Raw genomic sequence first — 18,237 nt, 5'->3', positions numbered from 1 at the left:
TGACACTTACTCCTCCACCTTTCACTTTTTTTCTTAACTACTCTTCAGGTTTAGCCTTTTTCCAACGAGTCACCAAACTAAATGCTTCCCATCGGACTCGAATAAATTCTATCTGCTTTCATCACTGAAGTCATCTCTGGACCATTTCTCCTGTCCACACAACATGCTCCTCAACAAAGCACAGTCCAGCTTTATGATTTTCTTTGCCAATGAAAGATTTGGTCACTGCAGTGTGGGGCCCTCAGCCCAAATGCTCTGTATGGCGAGACCGATCCTTACCTCGTTCGTGCGAAAACGAATACCCATCGACATCCTCCGCAGTCCTCTCTTGTATTTGTCTTCATGGATGACTAGCATTCTTTAGTGACTTAAACGAGTTTGTAGTTTTTTTTAAGATGCAATATTCTTGAAATCACAGATTCGTCTTGCTATGGCTAATAGGGTCCTCCTTTTTCATTTTAATCTGGATAACCTACTGCCGGAGGCTTTCAGTCACTTAAGAACGGCCTGCCATCTTGCAAACTCTGTGAAACTGACAAGTTAGAATGCCAGTTAAATAGGTGATAATTGGCACCATATGCTAGATTAGCACCATGAAGTGTTCTCTCATTTTGATCAGTACATAGTTTTAGGGTTGGATTAGCATGATATGGAAACAAAATGTTTTTAAGCTGTTGAGCAGTAAAGATGGCAATTTTTCTCCTGAATGATTGTATATTGTTAATCATCTCAAAGTCACCAAAAGGGCTCTAACTATGCTTTGGAGGGTTATATTCATGATTTCATTGAGAAGGTCGATGAAAAACTTAAGCTAGTCTAAGCTGCGTGTTTCCCCTGGACAAACCATCTAAAGGCTACCAGGAATGCCTCTCCATTACTACAGTATTTACCTTGAATCATTGAGTATAACATTGCCAACATGTGTTATCTTAAGTTATTTACAGGTAAGTTAAAGAAGCTAAAACTTAACAGCTAACAAGCACGAATGATTACAAACGTCCAATAACTAGCATATAACAGGCTACTGAATTCACACTAAACAGTTACGTGATATAGAATGCAACCAAAAGCTAATGTTAGAAATAACTATATCTTCGGTAACGTGACAAGATGTTGCTGCAAATATGTTGATGGAAATCCTTATTAACTGTGTTCACGTTGAGTTGGTGCTGCGGTCAACACATAACTTTATCTGAAGCAGACACGATTTCGATTGTGGCTCGGGAATGGTAACAAAATACAGTCCAGTTTACCTGATTCCATGCAGACCGTTTGACCATTTTAATGTTTAAAATCTAACGAAAAAGAACACAAAAAACGTAAGAAATGCAATGCATTTCACAATGGACTTGGGGGCTGAGATGCTCGGCTAGGCGCACTGTGATTGGCTCATCCTGTTTAAGGGCGGGGCTTAGCCATTGATTCAAATTGATGAAAGTCAATTATTGTGACAAACTTGGGTTTTGAGGTTTTTTTTTTAATGGCAAGTATAAAAAGCAATGACATTTTGCTGTGTTTTTACACATTCTCAATAGAAATGACTTCAACTTATTGATAGTAAGTCATCTTTTTCGTCTTTTGTAATTTTATTTTTTTCTGTTTTGGTTTTGTGGGCTGGATCTGTTTTTGAGCTTTTAATTTGGAGGGAAAACCGAAAGACTGCTTAATTCTTCTAAAGTGATTCGTGTTTTGTCAAGTTCCCCATTTTCTGTTTTCCTTTCACTTTTTAAATTTTATTTTTTTCCCCTTTTTATTATCTTCACTCCTTCTCTTTCCTGTTTCCCCCCTTTTCTCATTTTTTTTTTTAAAACTATACACGTTATAAGCAGTTTAGTTTCAGCAAGATTAAGAAAAATGTATAAAATGAGCCTAAAAGGGTCTGTCATTAAAATCCAGCTGTATTTTATTTTATAGAAGGAAGTAGTAAGTGCTGGAATCATTGAAATCCTTGTCAGAATTTTTAGTTTTTGTACTTCCCGAATTTTTTGTTAAGTGATAAAGTCCAGTACATAATCAACCTAAAACTGTGCTCCTAGAGTGCCTTAAAGCAGTGTATTTGAACCCCTGTGAGATATTATCCAATGTGTGTGCCTGTGCGGTCTAGCGACCGCCATCTGTCATTTGGATTTACTTTGACCAGAGATGCAACCTTACTGACAAATGTGCCTCGGCTCAAAAAGGTTGAAAAACACTGTCTTAAAGCACATCTAGGATTTGTTTTTGTTGTCCCTTGGGGTGTTATGTTCCCACCTAAAGATAGTCATGTGCTTGTGACAAATGTACGTAGTTGTGAGCGCTGTTTAACTGGCTTGTCATGTAACTACTGTCCCTTTGAAAGCAGACTAATATGTACATACTGTATAAGTGCCCATAGTGATGCCTTCTATTGTAAATTATAACAGGTTTTCTTTCACTTTGTCTTTTTTCGTTTATTACATTTGTATGAATCGGTAAGTACCGTTAGCCGTATTGCATTTTTATGGGGGATTTACAAGACAGGACTTGGAATCCTTTAAAATGATGTCATTTGAACGTTGTTTTAATGGTTTGAGAAGTGCTTGAATTTTAAGGCGGCGTGCTTGTAAATGCTTGAAATTGTTGCCATGTTTCTAGGTTAGGTGTTTTGGGCTCTAAATAAGGGTTTTGAAACTTATTTTAATGGTTCCAAAATAGGACTGGGGCTAGGGTTAGAAATGAATATTTAAGCTCCTTATTAAGGTATTAAACTGAATTTAGAGTTCTGAAATAGAGTTGGGCTAGTGTTAGTTCGATGTAGGTTTAGGAACTAGGGTTTAAGGACTCTAAACCAAAAAGCTAGGTTTTAAACAGGGTTAGGGCTAGGGTTACAGATAATGTTGGGGTTTGGGCAATAAGTGAGGGTTTTAAACCAATTTTAGGGTTCTGAAATAAGATTGGCATTAGTTACTGTTTGAAACTAAGGTTTAGGCTCCTGGTCTTTTGATTGGCGCTGGATTTCTTTAAATCCAATTTTCCCAGTGCTATTCAAAGTCCTTAAAAGTGCTTGAAATTCTCCATGAAAAAAGGTGTACAAACCCTGGATTTAAAGTTATCCAAGTCACAATCATTTTTGATAAATTAAAAGTTTAGATGTGTGAATTTAAGTACGATAGGCCCTGATTTACAACCTTCTCACTCCAAGGTGTTTTATAACTTCACCACCAGATGGCACAAGTAGGCTGCAGTACAGGTGAATTGCATTTTCACATTGCCATGTTGAATGATAGTCCGTTTTATAGTCTGGTTAAAGATATGCTTTATAATCTGGTGTGCCTTATAGTGAGGGGAATACGGTAATTACTGTAGCTTTTTCTACAGCAATTTCAACTTGCTTTGACCACTTCAGAACAAATTGTGGTATCTTGGCGGCTTACTGTATTTTGAAAATGATAGACATCCTCCAATGCATGATAGTACTGTAAATAAGTGGATAAAATACTGTTAATAGTTTATTTCGGTGCCATTTTTGTCCTTATTTGTACTACAAAATAAATGCAAAACTAAATATCAAATTGATTGCTTTGGAACAGGTACCTTATTTTGTTTTTACTCTGTAGAAATATTACATAAGTCCAACTAAAGAAAGACTATAGCAACACCTTCAAAATAAAAGCTGTAGGGAAAGGGTCAAACAGGTATAATAAAGACCACAAAAATCATCAAATTTACCACGAAAGATTTTAATTCCTCTCTTTTGCATACCAGTAGTACAGCAACGGCCTGGGATAGAAATATATTTGTTTTCAGTGTAAAAATAACTTTGTTAGTGCAAAGGCTTGAAATAAGTGACACTTAAATGCTAACGGCGCACGTCACTTTCGTTCGAAATGCCAATGGTAAAAAGGCCGCTGCCGTTTCCTGCCTCGTGCAAAGAAACCTCCCGGGGAGCTTTCCGCAGGTCGCGGGAACCTCAAAACCCTGATGGTAGAGGTAAGATCTTAGACCTGAACCCTGCCCGAAATTTGATTCACTAAATCGCTAAGGACGTTTTTGAAAAAAGGATCCTTCCCGTGTTGTGATTGAATGCAAGTATTTTAACCACCACTAGATGTCGCTATGGCTTTAAGAATGAGCGCCACCGCTTGTTTACGGCAGTGACAAAATGTTATTGAAATCAAGTTGTATGCGATGTGATAAAACTTCGGGGTTCGCTCCGGGCTGGTCAGAACCCGATCTTACCTCTACCTGATTGTAATCCAATCCCGAATACGTTCCGGAAACTTTGTGGTCCCTTTCGGGTGCTGGCGAAACAAAAGGTCTCCGAATAAAGTCCCGATTCTAAATCCGTAAAAAATAAATATCTAGGCAGAGGCGGGATTTGTCCAGAAAAATAAAACCGCAGATGGATTTTTAGGGTGTCAGGACGCCAGGACCCCCCGTCGGATGATGTCGGATCCGTAGCGTCGGCCGAGGGAGGCGTCGCCCCTCAACTGGTGGGAGTGGCAGCGCTTCAGGCAGGGGTCGGCCACTTCGGGGCCCCCGTCCTCGTTTTCCGCCCCCGTTCGGAGTCGGGTCCGGGGTTGATGGGGCCGCGGCGCCTCCGTGTTGGTGACGGGCCTTAAGAGTTGCTTGTTCTGTTCCGGTTCGGTTTTCTCGCTGCGCTTGGGAATCCGGAACTTCCCCCATCCTTTTAAGGACCCGTTGGCGGAGGGCTCAAACTTCCGGTGATTGTAGACCCCCGCGTTTCCCGAGCTATCGGACGACCTGATATCCACCAGGCGGATGGAGACCGTTTTATCCAAGTGCTTGGAACCGATCCGGTTTTTCTGAGATCCGCAGGCGGTCCCGGAAACGGTCCAGCGTTTCCTCTTCCGGTCCTCCTGTTCAGGTTTTTCTTTTCGCTGTTCGGACCCCGGCGTTTCCTTGCGTGCGGGTTTCCTATGCAGTTTTACGCCGACGCTTTCTTGGGAGTTAACCTCAGACTTCAAGGTCTTCTCGTGCCGGAAAACGGGGTCATCGTGAAGTTGGTTGGAGGTCTGGGGGTCTGGTCTTTGCGAGGATTTGGCCCCAGTCATCGTGGCCTCCTCCTTAGGAATTGTCAAGGAGTCACAGAGTCCTTTACTCTCACACGACTTCCCCTTGTCTTGCTTGGACCGTCGTTTGGTCTTGTGTCCCAAGTGGCTGCAGGGGGCCTGAGATGGCCCCCCTTGAGAGCTCAGGCGGTCCAGAGAGAAAAGTCGCTCTAAGTTGCTCTCGGATGGATCCCCTGAGGCAAAAAACACGACAGTTATGATTCCGTTTTGAACTTATAGATCATCAAGGGATATACAAAGGAGTAAAGACAACAGTGTTTCCCATACTATGGGAAGATATGGGTTTGATTGATCCCGCCAGAGTCTCAAACTCTTCAAAGTTCATCAAAATAACTTCAATTTTCTATCATATAAGTGACCGCTAACACTTTGGTGAATATTTGTGCTCTATCTCTGTCAGAAAGAATCTTCGGTAGTAGTTTTTTTTCCATTCAACTCTAGTCTACCATGCTTTGTGGGAGTGCCTTTATTTGCCTTTCACAACTAGTGTATTTATGATTTCATCATTTATAAAGGCACACATTCAATATAGGTCTAGCGTCTTGATTTTTCCCAATAAATAAACCAAATCGATGGGTTTAGATTTTAACACATTTCTTCTGGGAAGCATGCCCCCCTGGATAGCACTAAACCACCGGTTTCCAACCCTAGCCTCTTCTGATAATAGCTCATCCTTGCTGGGTCATTACGATTTTCTAGTAAAAACGAATTCTTGATAGTTGACTGAGTCTATTTAACCCTAAGGTATAATAACAGCATGATTAGTTATAGAGATTAAGAAATGCATATAAAACTGGGTGCATTTTGCAGTAAATAGCAACAAAAAGTAGCTCTATGCTAAACAGTAGAAGACCCTTGCCCTAAACTGTCCATCCACCGGTGTCTCACAAAATTATATGGAAAAAGAATCTTTTTCACCCTCTGCTGCTTTACTTTACTAAAGTCAGCCAGGCGTCAAAAATACTTGGGAATGTCCAAAGTCTTAAGAGGATTTATACAGAAGAGCAGGGGTCGGGAACTATGGGCCCATTTCATGAGTACGCACGGCTCTGAGACAACTTTATGCATATTTTCTCCATGTCATTCCTAATTTGAGTTATCGAGGCCTATTCAAATGCACGCAAAGCCGAACAAACGCTGAAGAATGGAGCGCTTCTGTCCAGTGTATATATAAGGCAAATTTTTACACCAGTTTAAGGTCAAGGTGTCACACCAAAAATACTCGTTTTGGCTGTACTTTGCCAAGCAATCCTTAGTATGAAAGCTAATTTTATAATCTGTGTGCCGCGTTGAGACACCTATGAAAACCCACATAACAAACTGTAAATCCCCAAAACACCAGAAAATCACCCGGAACAATGATTGACTAAGTGATGGGTAGAGCTATGCAAAGAGCGCAAGCACTTCCTCCTGTCTCCCACCCTGCGCCGAAAGTAAACACGTCAGGACCCTCGCTTGCAGAATTTTGGGACATCTTAACAAAATAACTGCTTGCACCCCGTTTTGTAACCATTATTTATGAAAAAAATGAAGGTCAAAATGAGCCTCAACGGTCGAAAAGAATTGCAGGAGGGAGACAAGTTTAAAGTGGTACGTTTGTTGACATTTGAGACACGGCCTCCGGCATTATTCTTTATATTTTATCAAATGTCACACAATGAAATAATATGTGCTGGAGAATAAGCTAGTCTGGAGAGGGGATTTAGCGGTTTTGTTGAACTTTTGTCTCAAAATGTATGGTGTGGCTCTCTCCCAAAACAATCTTTTGCTTTTATGGCTCTGAATCAAAAAAGTTTCCCAAACCTTAAAGAACATGAATACCAGCGCACACACATATAAAAGGCTATGAAAAACGTTCTCACATCAGATACACAAAGCGCCTAAGGAAAAATAAAATACTTTTTAAAGACTCACCACTGAGCAGTTCTTGGTCGATGAGTTGGACCTGGTGATGGAAAATCTGCTCCTGAACTCGCCATAATGAACGTTTCATCTTCTCCCGCCGGGTCACCATGTAGGTCAGGTTGCGGACCTGAGAGGGGCAGTAGCGGGTCAAAGTTAAATCCCCACATGAGCTTCTTTAGTATTTTTCCCAACACCAAAGAGCTCCTGACATGACCATTCCTGCTCTCCTGCCTGATATTTTGCATATAAAACCACCTTTCTAGCCACGATTGGTGGTCTCAAGGTTGAGCCCGACCATCCCAGCAGAAGTTATTGGTCCAGTAGGGCTCAATCCTCGTTTTCCAGTGGTCCACCTCTCCGAAATGGAATGAGTTTTTTTGAAAAGTGTTGTGACTGTTAAGGGGATGGGAACAAGATGAGATCCTTTTTTTTCCCTCAACTGTTTGAATTCATCATAATCTCATGTTTGGAGGGTGGGAAAATGAATTTTAGTCTGATGGCCTCAGAACCAATGGAGCCCAATGGCAGGTTGGACTCTCGTAGGAACCTAGCCTCTGCTGAAGAACCCTTATCAGTGCCATCATCTCCATAGCTCAACACCTCTCTGTGGTGCTTCACAATTTCCTTGATTTATTCCATTTCTGTCCTAAACCCTTCAACTTTTCCTCTCCTGAGATTCACCTCTTATCAGATACCCATTCACTTTGCCCTTCACCCTCTTTAAAGGGTGACTGCTCCCATAATGAAGGTTTCTGATAAGTTTATTCTGCTTGCTTCTGTTTTTTAATATTGGACACCTGCAAATGAGATTGCATAGGAGACCAGTTTGTTATTTTGACTATTATGCACTATATACGCCAGTCACTAATCAGCCATTTGTATTGCTGTTCTTTAAATCCCACACCTTTTAGGGCGGATCTTTTTTCATAACCTATGAGAAATTAATATGGCTTAGGGGGAAGGCCTTTAGAACAGATTGGAATTTTGTGTCGTGAAGATTTTTGTGCAATCCTTTCCTGTTCACTTTGCAAGTTCAAAATTCATTGATGTCTGATCCGACCGTTTACAAAATAAACTATTAGTTGCAATCCTCTCCAGAGAAGCTCCAGCAGTCCCCATTTATTTGGTCCTAGGACGCCCGTGGTGGATTCCTACTTTCACCTACCCTCTCCAGATCTTGTCGGAGATGCGTAAAGAGCTGCAGACGCCTCAGCAGCACCTCGTGTTCCCGCCGGGCCAGGCTTTCCTCCTCGTCCTTCTTCGGTGTGAGCAACGGCTGGTTGAAGTTGGCTTTTCGCTTCAGCTTCCAGTACTGATAAAGAAAGTCCACAGTCTCTGGCGCCATCTTGAGGTGACGGCTCACCTCCTCCGGGTCCACAAACTGATAAAAGACCTCCTCCATCTCCTGGAGCTTCATTTTGCGCGAGTTGACGCGCTTGTCCTGCGAGTTGCTTTGAGAGACGCGGCACAAAGACGAAGGCGGGGACGAGGTGGAGGGTCCTTCGTCTGATCTCACCCTCCCTCTCCGTTTTCCCTTCTTGCTTCCCGCGTTCTCCTCTTCGGCGCCAGAGTCTCGCTCGCGGAAGTCGCCGCCCTCCTGGTCCAAATGCTTGGGACAGTAAGATTTGAATTTGACTTCGTCGTCCTGGGTGAGCACGGTGGTCATCTCGAGGCCGGCGTGGAGGCCGCACGTCACGTGGAAGGCGGTGCGGCAGTTTTTGGCGGAGCACTGCGGGCGGGGAGACGGCGAGTTAGTGCACAAATATTTTAGGTTCACACTGACGCGAGATAAAAAGTAGAGCAGACCAATCATGTCATGTGTGGACATAAATCTATTAACTCTACATAAATACCTACAAATATGTGCCATACAAATAATGAACATAAAAAATAAATCACGTAATACCTCATTATACAACATAAACGCAGTCACATGTCGTGTATGCTGTCGCAACAAAATGTTATTTAAATAAAGAAGTTGTACAATTGCCTGGGGTTTTCACTTATAGGTGGATCAGCAAGTGTCCAGCAATGGTAATAACTCACCATAAATAACTCAGGAACAATCAACATTATCAATGCATAGAGGATTGCTTGCTTTTTATTGTAATTAACTGTAAACTAGCGTAGAAAACGATGAAATATTCATAATAATTTGTACAACAGGAGATCTTTCCTGCAAAGCACAACTTGTCTTTTCCGTCACAAATGTTAACTATTAATGTCACTGCAGGAGCCATTTGTAACAGCAACGCCATTTAACTTTTTAAACAATTGCCTTGCATACTAAGGGCTGACTATTTAAAGAAAATATACAGAAAAAAAAAATAAACAATGAAAAACAATAGTGAGCAAAATAGGTACATATGGGTCAGTAAATTCATGAACACTACACAATAATACTGTGTCTAATGCAGAGTCAAAAGACAAAGAGTTGAAATCTTTTAGAAAAATCTTAAAATATTACACTAGTATTGAACTTATCAGCAAGATTAAAAAAAAAAGGCCTATATTTAAGTGGATTGGTGATGAAGCCATAAAGTAAAGCTTTTGTTGAATTGCAATAGAGAAAATATAGAACTTTTTCTGAAAAAGTCTTGCATATGTTTTAACTGTTGTTATTGTGCGGTAGCAACTTCTAAATACAACTTACTCCTGTTTAAATTTGTTATGAACAAATGAAAACACACAGACAGGAAGAGAATTTTTCCTAATCATCTCGTTCATTCCGACAAACGCACCTGTATGCAGGCTCCAGTTTTCTCTTTACACAGGCAGCAGTTGAGCGCCCACCTGTTGCTGGGAATGTGTGACACGTTGGTGATGGGCTCCATCTTCTCCGGGTTCCCGATGCTCACCTGGGTCAGGAACCAATAAGGAACGTGAGACGGGCTCCTGAACCAAGACTGGAGCCGAGGGCTTACCTCTGGGATCCACAAGGCACAGCTGACGTGGACCCACTTGGTTCCACTGCGGGTGGGCTTCATGGCGCCGCCCTTCTTGGGGCATAACTGGCACTTTGGCAGGATGCCCAGGGCGCAGATCCGACACAGCCAGCTTCCCTTTGGGACCTTCTGGATGCCGTAACACGCCTAAATATGCCAACAGGAGAGAACAAAAACGTTTTTACTTGAAATTTTAAAAGTATGACACCATGAAATACTGCTATCCCTCGCTACTTTGTTTTTTCTGGCCTCAGTGAATCACGGGTTGAAAATTATTTTGCAATCCATTATCATATAGCAGCGTGGGCAGGAAGAGAACCCTTCTTATAGGGACTGGCAGCTATTTAGTGTTTTATTTTTTGCCGTTCTTTCCACCAGCACGTGAACCGCATTTGTGCCATTATCCCTGATCGCATCTTGCTGCGAGTGAAGACCAGCAAAAGGCACTTTTGTTAAGAAGCATGCCATTCTTGCCCGCCTAAAATAAAGTACACAATTGTGACAACGATCCATTATCCGCAGTCAACTATTTCTTAGAGCAGGAGCTACCCAGGCGTATTTCATTCTGCAGTATGGCATCTGAGGTGTGCGATTGTGGCTCGCTAAAATTAACTGAACGGTTTTGGCTGCAATCCATTCTCTCCAGTCAACCACCGCAGAGAGTGAGGGGCAAGAGAGCAAAATATGTCATGTGTGGACCTTCTTTCCCCATTTTTGAATTAATGTCAACAGCAAGCGTGCAGCCACGACCAATTATTTCCGGTCTATAATTTCTGCAAACAGGGGCAAACTGAGCGCATGTTAATAATGGAGTTGAGGGGGACTAAATGGCATACATTTGCATATCACAGGGGGATTCTGGTCCCTATTAATTGCAAAATGAGGGTTACAGTACTATTGTATTTGGGAGAATGTATTAGCAGTTGTTGTTTACCCTCAACTAATTGATGAAACTTCCATTTACAAACATGCCAACAGTTGGAGATTTTTGCAGTCCTATTTCGCCCCTACAGATCCCCAAAGGTGGTGCTTCTGGCATATTTGAATCCTTTAGTTTTATTTGTGTGGCTAAAAATGTAACAGGATTTACTAAGGAAGCGTAAGAGCAAATTTGCTTTTTGGCATTTTTTTACCGCCTCAAATAGACTACTTTGCAAATTTCTTCATCTCTTGTCCCCATTAACTGTGATGAACAAGGGATTACAGTAAACAAATGTATCAACTTTGGACCTGATGGACGCAGATGTTGCACTTGTCGCAGAACACCATCTCGTTGTTGTCTTCGCCGTCGGGCGACTGGCACACGTCGCACACGACATCCTCGTCGTATTCGATGCCCAGGCCCTCTTGTGTCTCGGTGGCGTGCGTCATGTTTTCGTAACAACGCCGCTCAAACTCTTCCATGGTGCGCTCCATGGCAAACTCGTCCAGCGGTGGCAGCGCTGCGGGATAAAGAATCATGTAAGCTCGACACGCCGACGTCTATTTTAGACAAATTCCGTCAGACTCACCCAACTTGGTGAACTCCTCGTTGGCGATCTGCAGCCAGGTGACGTCTTCTTCGTTGAGGTCGTAACGGCACATTCCCTCAGCCAGGGTGCGGATATCAACGTAGCCCAAGGCCTGGGCGGCCGACGTGCGGATCAGCTTCTTGGGCTTGACGAACATGACTTCCTTGCCTTTGTCGGCTAACACCCGGGTGGTCGGCTGCGGGATGGACTGCGGGCTGACGGGCACCTGAACGCCCTTCTCCCACTCCTGCCGCCACGGGTCGGCCAGGACGTAGTAGTCGTCCTGGTTCAGCTGGTAGGAGTCGTGCACCTTCATGGCCGTGATAAGGTCCGTCCTGAAGACCTGATGTCAACAATTTATTTTAAGTATGAATGAATGAAATTATTTCGAACATAAGTCAAGAGAAAAAAATACAGATGTATAGATATCTATATATAAATGTAGCGTGTCCGAAAAGAAGTAGGATGAAGCATAAACTTATTTACTCCTACCATGTTGACTTCCTTAATACTTGTAACTCAAATTAACTCTTCTGTGTATTTATATATAACAAATACCTCACGTCTATACATTGTCACATTGTACAAGACACTTGGAAAATAATAAGTATTATACAAGATTCACCTTTTAAAAGCTTCTATGACCCGCACATGTATGTATGGTAATACCTTGTTTTGCTGACATTTTTTAATCTATCTAGTACAACGAAAGAAAGATAAAAAAAACAACATAAATTGTTAAGAATAATCAAAACTATTTTTTTAAACTTTGAATCTTTTCAGATATTTTAGTCTGTTTAGTGAGCGTTTTTTTGTCTGTTAGCTTTACCATACTTATTTTTATTTGCTTTTAAATGTAACTAAAAATAAATAAAAACAAAATAAAATATGTCACGAATATTGTGTATCAAGTGCAGTATAAAATCTCATCATTAGAAATATTTTTCAGAAGATTTTTGTAAAACCGCAAAAAAGAATTAGGGTTGATTAAAAAAAAAAAAAAAAAAGCAACTATCTAAAAATTACCGTTTTATGGGGCTCTGTGTTTAAAGCGCAAAAAACAAATGGAATTTTCTTTATTTTGAAAGATTATATATCATTGACTACATTTGACTTTTTAAGAAGAAAAAATCGATTTAAATGTTGATAAAATAGTGAGAGGCAGAATATTTTAGAATGTCTATGACTAACCCAATAAATTCATTATTCCGTCCTTTAAAGTGAGGAAAAAAATAAATAAAAATCAACCTTAATTTTTGTTTTTAAATGTTAAAGGCAAAACAACGTTTTTAATGTCTATAGGAAAACCCACCCGCAAAAAACTATCCAACTATTTTGTCATTTTAATGATCAAAATTAAAAGCAAATGATTAGTTACACCTCATTATTTTCATTTCCTATTGTACAAATAATATTTTAATTTTAAAAATGTTGTATAAACTTTTGTCATTGTTTTTATACAAGTGGAAAAAATGGTTTTATTTGATTATGAAAAGTGACAGGAAAAAGTTCTCGTCAGTATCGAGACTGCCCTTGTTTTGCTCAATTTGATTGGCCGTTGTGACAAGGGGGAGTGTGGACGGGTGATAAGAGTTTCTGTCCGACGCTCGACAGGCACTTATCTACATAGTAGCCAGTAAAACAACACTAATGAGACTTGTGATCATTATGTAAACAATGACGCACCTCAGAAGGCTTCTGCCTGCTTTCCCTTCTGGCCTGAGACGAATGCTGGGACCAACAGGTGGAATTGCCTGAACCAGGGAAAAAAGGCCAGTCAAATGAAAGCAAGATATATTTTCCAAGAGCGACGTGACCCCATTTTCTGCTGCAGTAAATGGATGCAACGCTGACGACATGTCCTCAAAAACTTACTGGCATTGTCAGAGTCGTCGCTGCTGCTTGCATGTCGACTTCGCTTCATGGTGGCGCGCTTGAGGAGCTCCATCTTTACGTGATGGAACAAGGACAGGATTTTAAATTTGCATTAAAATACAATATTCGTAAATGTTATTGTTTACAGAGAGATTAGATGCAGCAGTACAGGGTGAACATGGTATAAAATACTTTAAAAATAAAAATCTGACTAAATTAGGATTGAGATAGGTCATATATACAAAATAGTAGTGAAAGATTGGCCTGCACAGCACTAAATATTGCAATGACATCAGAAGCAACAATGTGAAAAATAAGGTAAAACGAGATTATTTTTCTTTGCATAGTCAAGATATACACACGTAGAGCAGTGCAAATTTTGTTTTGTAAATAGTTATGTGTGCTTGTATAGTCGAGTAAATGTCAATTTAACTGTGTGTGTTTTCCAAAACAAAAGTCACTGCAAGAGCATTAGCATACAACATTCATGTGAGCTGAGTTTGCAAAATAAATGAGAAATGCTCCGCTTGTTTGAATTTTAAAGTGTAACCTGCACAACATCACTGTTGAGCACAATTACCCAAATAACAACAACCAGACTCTAAAAAAATACCACAACCAAAACATTTGTATTTTGCACAATGATGCTGCAATGCTAATGTTATTGCACTATTTTGATACATAAACTATAAACAAGTCTATTACTAATTCATCCTAATTTTCTTTTTAAGTGGTATTAAGTATTTCATTACACGTTGATCCCAATTAGCCACGTCTAATCACGTTGTCAAGTCAAGTTTATGTGTATAGCCCTTTATCACAAGGAGTCTCTAAGGGCTGCACGGACCACAGATTATTGCAAACCACAGACTATTAGCACACCATTCCCTGATCTAAAACCTACATGAGGACAAGGAAAAACTCAAAAACCTCAGCATGAGGGAAAATGAAGAAACCTTGAGAAGGGACCGCACATGAGATAATCTCCCTTGCAGGATGACCAGGCTGCATCGGATGTTGTATTAACAAACACTAAAATTAAAAGAAAAATATTAAAAAATTAAAGTATAATATAAAAAGTAAAATAAAAAGGAAGACCATGTTGTAATGGATGTAGCATTAACAAACAATACCTCACTTCTCATGAAAGGATGTAAAAAATGTACACTTAATTACAATCAACAATAAAAATAAGGTTGTCTTAAAATACATCAAACATATCTGGTTGTCAGTAACGTGTTACCTTCCCATTAATTTAGTGTACACTTTGCATACCACACACCATGGGAGTATGTTAGTTACTGTGATAGCAATTGTAATTCCAAAACAATGCAACAGTTTCACGCTGTTTTGTGTTCCTTTCGAATATTTTGTTACTGATCACAATCATGATCACAATCATAACACTTTCCACCAAGTACCTTTCATTTGGGAGGGTCCATAAAAGTATACAGAGCATCTATCCGTTACCACTTTCTATGCTCATGCAGATCTGCAAACTGTTGCAGCTGCGCGGCGAGTTGCTTCTCAACAAACACGTCCCCCGAGGCTATGAGCGAAGCAAATCGCTTCCTGTATACCAGACGACATGTTGCCTCAGATCACACACGAATAAAGCGCGATTGGGAAAAATGACGATTCGTAACATTAATCATCCGATCAAATCAAGGAGGTGACGACACAAATAACCAATGTGCAGGCAACTGCTAGTGTACAGCACGGGAATAAACAAAACAGTGGTAATAATTTGGAAACTATAAAAACACGTAAATAACTCAAACAATGTAAAATGGATGTTAAGATGATGAAAATGATCAACACCTGCTGGCAAAGCTAACAGTAGCTAACGGCGACGCATCATTTCGCGAACAGTTGAAAATACTTTAGCGCAATGGTGACCTATTTGCAATAAGTTGTTTGTATTTACTATTATGTATAATGTGTAATATAGTACTTATATGAATAATGTACTTTAAATGATTTTATGTCGATGTTAGCCTAGCTAGCTAAGCTGTCAGTGTCACTTCAAAACATAAGGGCCCACCCACCAACCTGCGCCCCTAGTGGAATATTCCAGATGATTTCGTGTTCTATATTAACCCTTTAAATGTTACAGCGGAAATATATTACATAAAAACGCTCCGAAACGACACAAAAACACGAAAAACTGTTAACTTATCATAAAAAGTAGCAAGAATTCACGACGTTGTATGGACGTACTAGCAACCCGCGCTAGCGTGGTAGCATGTTGCTATTATTACCGTAGAGAACCGCTAGCATGGAGCTAATGCTAATGACGTTTCAGCTACGACGTATTCGAAATGTGGGTTTCGTTTTCGTATCCGGTGTAAAATACTTGAAATTTATTTCACGTATTTTAGTTGAAGAGGGTAAAATAGGTTTAAATGAGATTCATTTGACGAATGTGCGGTGAACGTGGAGTGAACGTTAACCAGCTGGGTTCCAATGTGGCAACCGAGCGAACCACTGGTGGAGGTTAATCTTTGGCGCCATTTTAGAATGACGACGTTGCCTTCTCCCAGTGGAAGTGACCGAAGCCCCCCCAAAACAAACGAAATCAAAATGTTTCTCCGTAGAAAACGCCATTTAAGACATGTCGGCGGTACGTACGGTGACGATGCAAGCGGCCGTTTTTCTCGGTGGATGAGGCGCAGTTTGGGCTCGGAGTTCCGCTTGACCCGCATTCCACATACACAAACACCGAGACGAGGTGAGGGGGGCGGGGACGAAAGGGGAAGTGATGGGGGGAAGGGGGCGGGGCCAAAGGAGGAAACCCACTTTTGGCTTGACCCTAGAAATAGAAATTATATAACTATATTTTTGGGGGTATTCAATCGATCCATAATCACTGTAAAATATATAGTGGTTGCAGTTTACGCTTAAAAGTTGTATTATATTGAAAATTCAGCTTTTTTTTATACAAACTGTCAGGGTTGGGTTACTTTAACTGGATTACTTTCAATGACTTTTGGATTACTCCAATACCAAATATGCTGATAAAAGACAAAAGAAACTAAATAGGAATACAATTATGACAACACGTGGTAAGCTTTCTCTCCTGGCTTTGATCTCCGGCAAAACTAACATCAAATGCGACAGAAACAAAATGAAAATAAATCCAAACAGCTTGCCGACATCATTTTTGCCGTTCCATGTATTCCGTTACTCCCCAAGCCTGCACAAAATGTAGTCATTTTATTCCTATTTAATTTCTTTTGTCTTTTATTAGCATATTTGGTATTGGAGTCATCCAAAAGTAATTAAAAGTAATCAAATTAAAGTAACCCTACCCAACCCTGCAAACTGTCGTATTTTCCCTCACAAAAAACAAAATAATCTTACACCATATTTTTTTTCCAAACGTGTTTGTTTATGTAGTTTAACATGTTATATATTACATGTGTTTCATTATATCATATATATATATTTTGTTGTGAGATATGGAGTTGCTCGACATGAATGAGGGTTTATTATAAAAAAAGTTCAAAAATGAAGTCGCTTGGACGTTCCCGGTAGAAGGAAAAAATACATGCAAATATGATTAAGTAGAATTTCCTTATTCAAATTATTCATTCATTTTCTGCATTATTGTTGGTAATATACCGATTAAAGGGATAAAGACAAACCTGTTTTTTTTTTTCATTTTCTCCTTTTATACTTCCTTTTTTCTTAACTTCTTTATACAACAATAAGGATTCGTAATATAATGCATCAAAGTGAAGTGAGCCGTTTGAGAGCCGGCTCTCTTGAATGAGATGAGCCGAAAAAGCCGGTTCCCTAAAAAGAGACGGACTTCCTTTTACTACACAACTACCACGGAATGATGCATGATGGGAAATCCCGCGGCGGCAGACGCATTTGCACAGTAGCATCTAACTGCTCGCTTCGTTTGCAACGAAAAAAGCGATGCCGAGATAGAGGCTACCGCGGCGAACTCGTTTGACTTGATTGACTTGCCGTTTCGTGATAGTCGGTGTATGCCAGATTGAACCCATAATTGACAAATTTGCGTTTTTCCGTACAGATTTTCTCGTACGTCGTACACGTCTTAAAATGCATAATAAACGTACTTTGTAGGGCAAAAACGTACAGCTTGACAGGTATGATAATCACTGTAAAATATAAAGTGGATGCAGTTTACATTTAAAAGTTGTATTATATTGAAAATTCTGCTTTTTTTATAGCAATTTAGAATTAGAATGATCTTAATTGTCATCGATAACAATGCAGGGAACATTATTTAGGACAAAATTAGGCGTGGCACTCATGGATGAATTCTACTTGAAGTCTTAAAAGATAAAATTCAGAAAAAAAGTCTGGGTAATGAGGCAAATATTTACCGGCAGGGGTGATTTTCGGTTGAGAGCTTTGGTTAAAACACTTTTTGTTCATTTCACTTAAGTTATAGAACATCCATCCCCTTAAAAATAAGGAGGCAGTTCACGTTACAAAGTCTTCCAAGGGCATAACAATTATCTTTAGAGGAAGGTTCAAAATCAGTTTAATTTTTAATCTGCCCCCTCCTCTGAGCATCCACCTGTTACCCAACTTGACCAGGTCAAATTATATCCCACCTGATGTCAATAAAATATTTTTTATCGTGTGTAATTAAAGTATTAAAAGATAAAATTAAGAAAAAAAAGTCCAGGTAAAGAGGCTAATATTTACCGGCAGGGGGGATTTTCGGTTGAGAGCTTTGGGTGTCTGGTTGGTTAAAACATTTTTTTCACTTAGAGTTATAGAACATCCATCCATCCGTTGCACTGCTTATACTCAGTAGGGTCGCGGGGGTGCTGGAGCCCATCTCAGCAGACTTTGGGCAGTGGGCACAGCCAGTTGCGGGGCACACAAAGACTCATTCACCCATTCACACCTAGGGACAATTTGGACCGGCCAATTAACCTGATACGCATGTTTTTGGAATGTAGG

At 40.3% G+C, this 18,237-nt stretch overlaps 1 protein-coding gene across 5 annotated transcripts; it reads right to left on the bottom strand.

Annotated features, from left to right (window-relative positions):
* Positions 1-3,677: 3,677 nt before the first annotated feature.
* jade1 (jade family PHD finger 1) lies at positions 3,678-16,040 on the bottom strand. Of its 5 annotated transcripts, XM_088354263.1 has the most exons (11): positions 14,709-14,723; positions 14,218-14,319; positions 13,288-13,360; positions 13,099-13,166; positions 11,413-11,755; positions 11,132-11,343; positions 9,881-10,048; positions 9,698-9,814; positions 8,122-8,685; positions 6,966-7,083; positions 3,678-5,224 (listed from the first exon to the last, which is right to left on the bottom strand). In XM_088354263.1, the coding sequence occupies exons 2-11, from the start codon at positions 14,296-14,298 to the stop codon at positions 4,377-4,379; spliced, it is 2,592 nt and encodes an 863-aa protein (XP_088210389.1). In that variant the 5' UTR covers positions 14,299-14,319; positions 14,709-14,723; the 3' UTR covers positions 3,678-4,376. The 5 variants fall into 5 exon arrangements, with proteins under 5 accessions (XP_088210389.1, XP_088210388.1, XP_088210391.1 ...); XM_088354262.1 differs by lacking the exons at positions 14,218-14,319; positions 14,709-14,723 and adding an exon at positions 15,919-16,040; XM_088354265.1 differs by lacking the exon at positions 14,218-14,319 and having other exon boundaries at positions 14,709-15,334.
* Positions 16,041-18,237: the final 2,197 nt, after the last annotated feature.

Source organism: Urocampus carinirostris, chromosome 15 (genome assembly GCF_059441175.1).
Source record: "Urocampus carinirostris isolate Australia breed hairy pipefish chromosome 15, RoL_Ucar_1.0, whole genome shotgun sequence".
Classification (NCBI taxonomy): Eukaryota; Metazoa; Chordata; class Actinopteri; order Syngnathiformes; family Syngnathidae; genus Urocampus; species Urocampus carinirostris.
This window is presented reverse-complemented; position numbering and strand designations above follow the sequence as displayed.

Excerpts from the sequence above, each read along its gene's own strand:
- jade1 (XM_088354262.1), bottom strand. The coding sequence starts at position 15,999 with ATGTGGAATGCGGGTCAAGCGGAACTCCGAGCCCAAACTGCGCCTCAT. Across the intron at positions 7,084-8,121 it reads TCCGACAAGATCTGGAGAGG|GTCCGCAACCTGACCTACAT; the intron begins GTAGGTGAAAGT and ends TGCCCCTCTCAG. Across the intron at positions 5,225-6,965 it reads CGACCAAGAACTGCTCAGTG|GGGATCCATCCGAGAGCAAC; the intron begins GTGAGTCTTTAA and ends TTTTTGCCTCAG.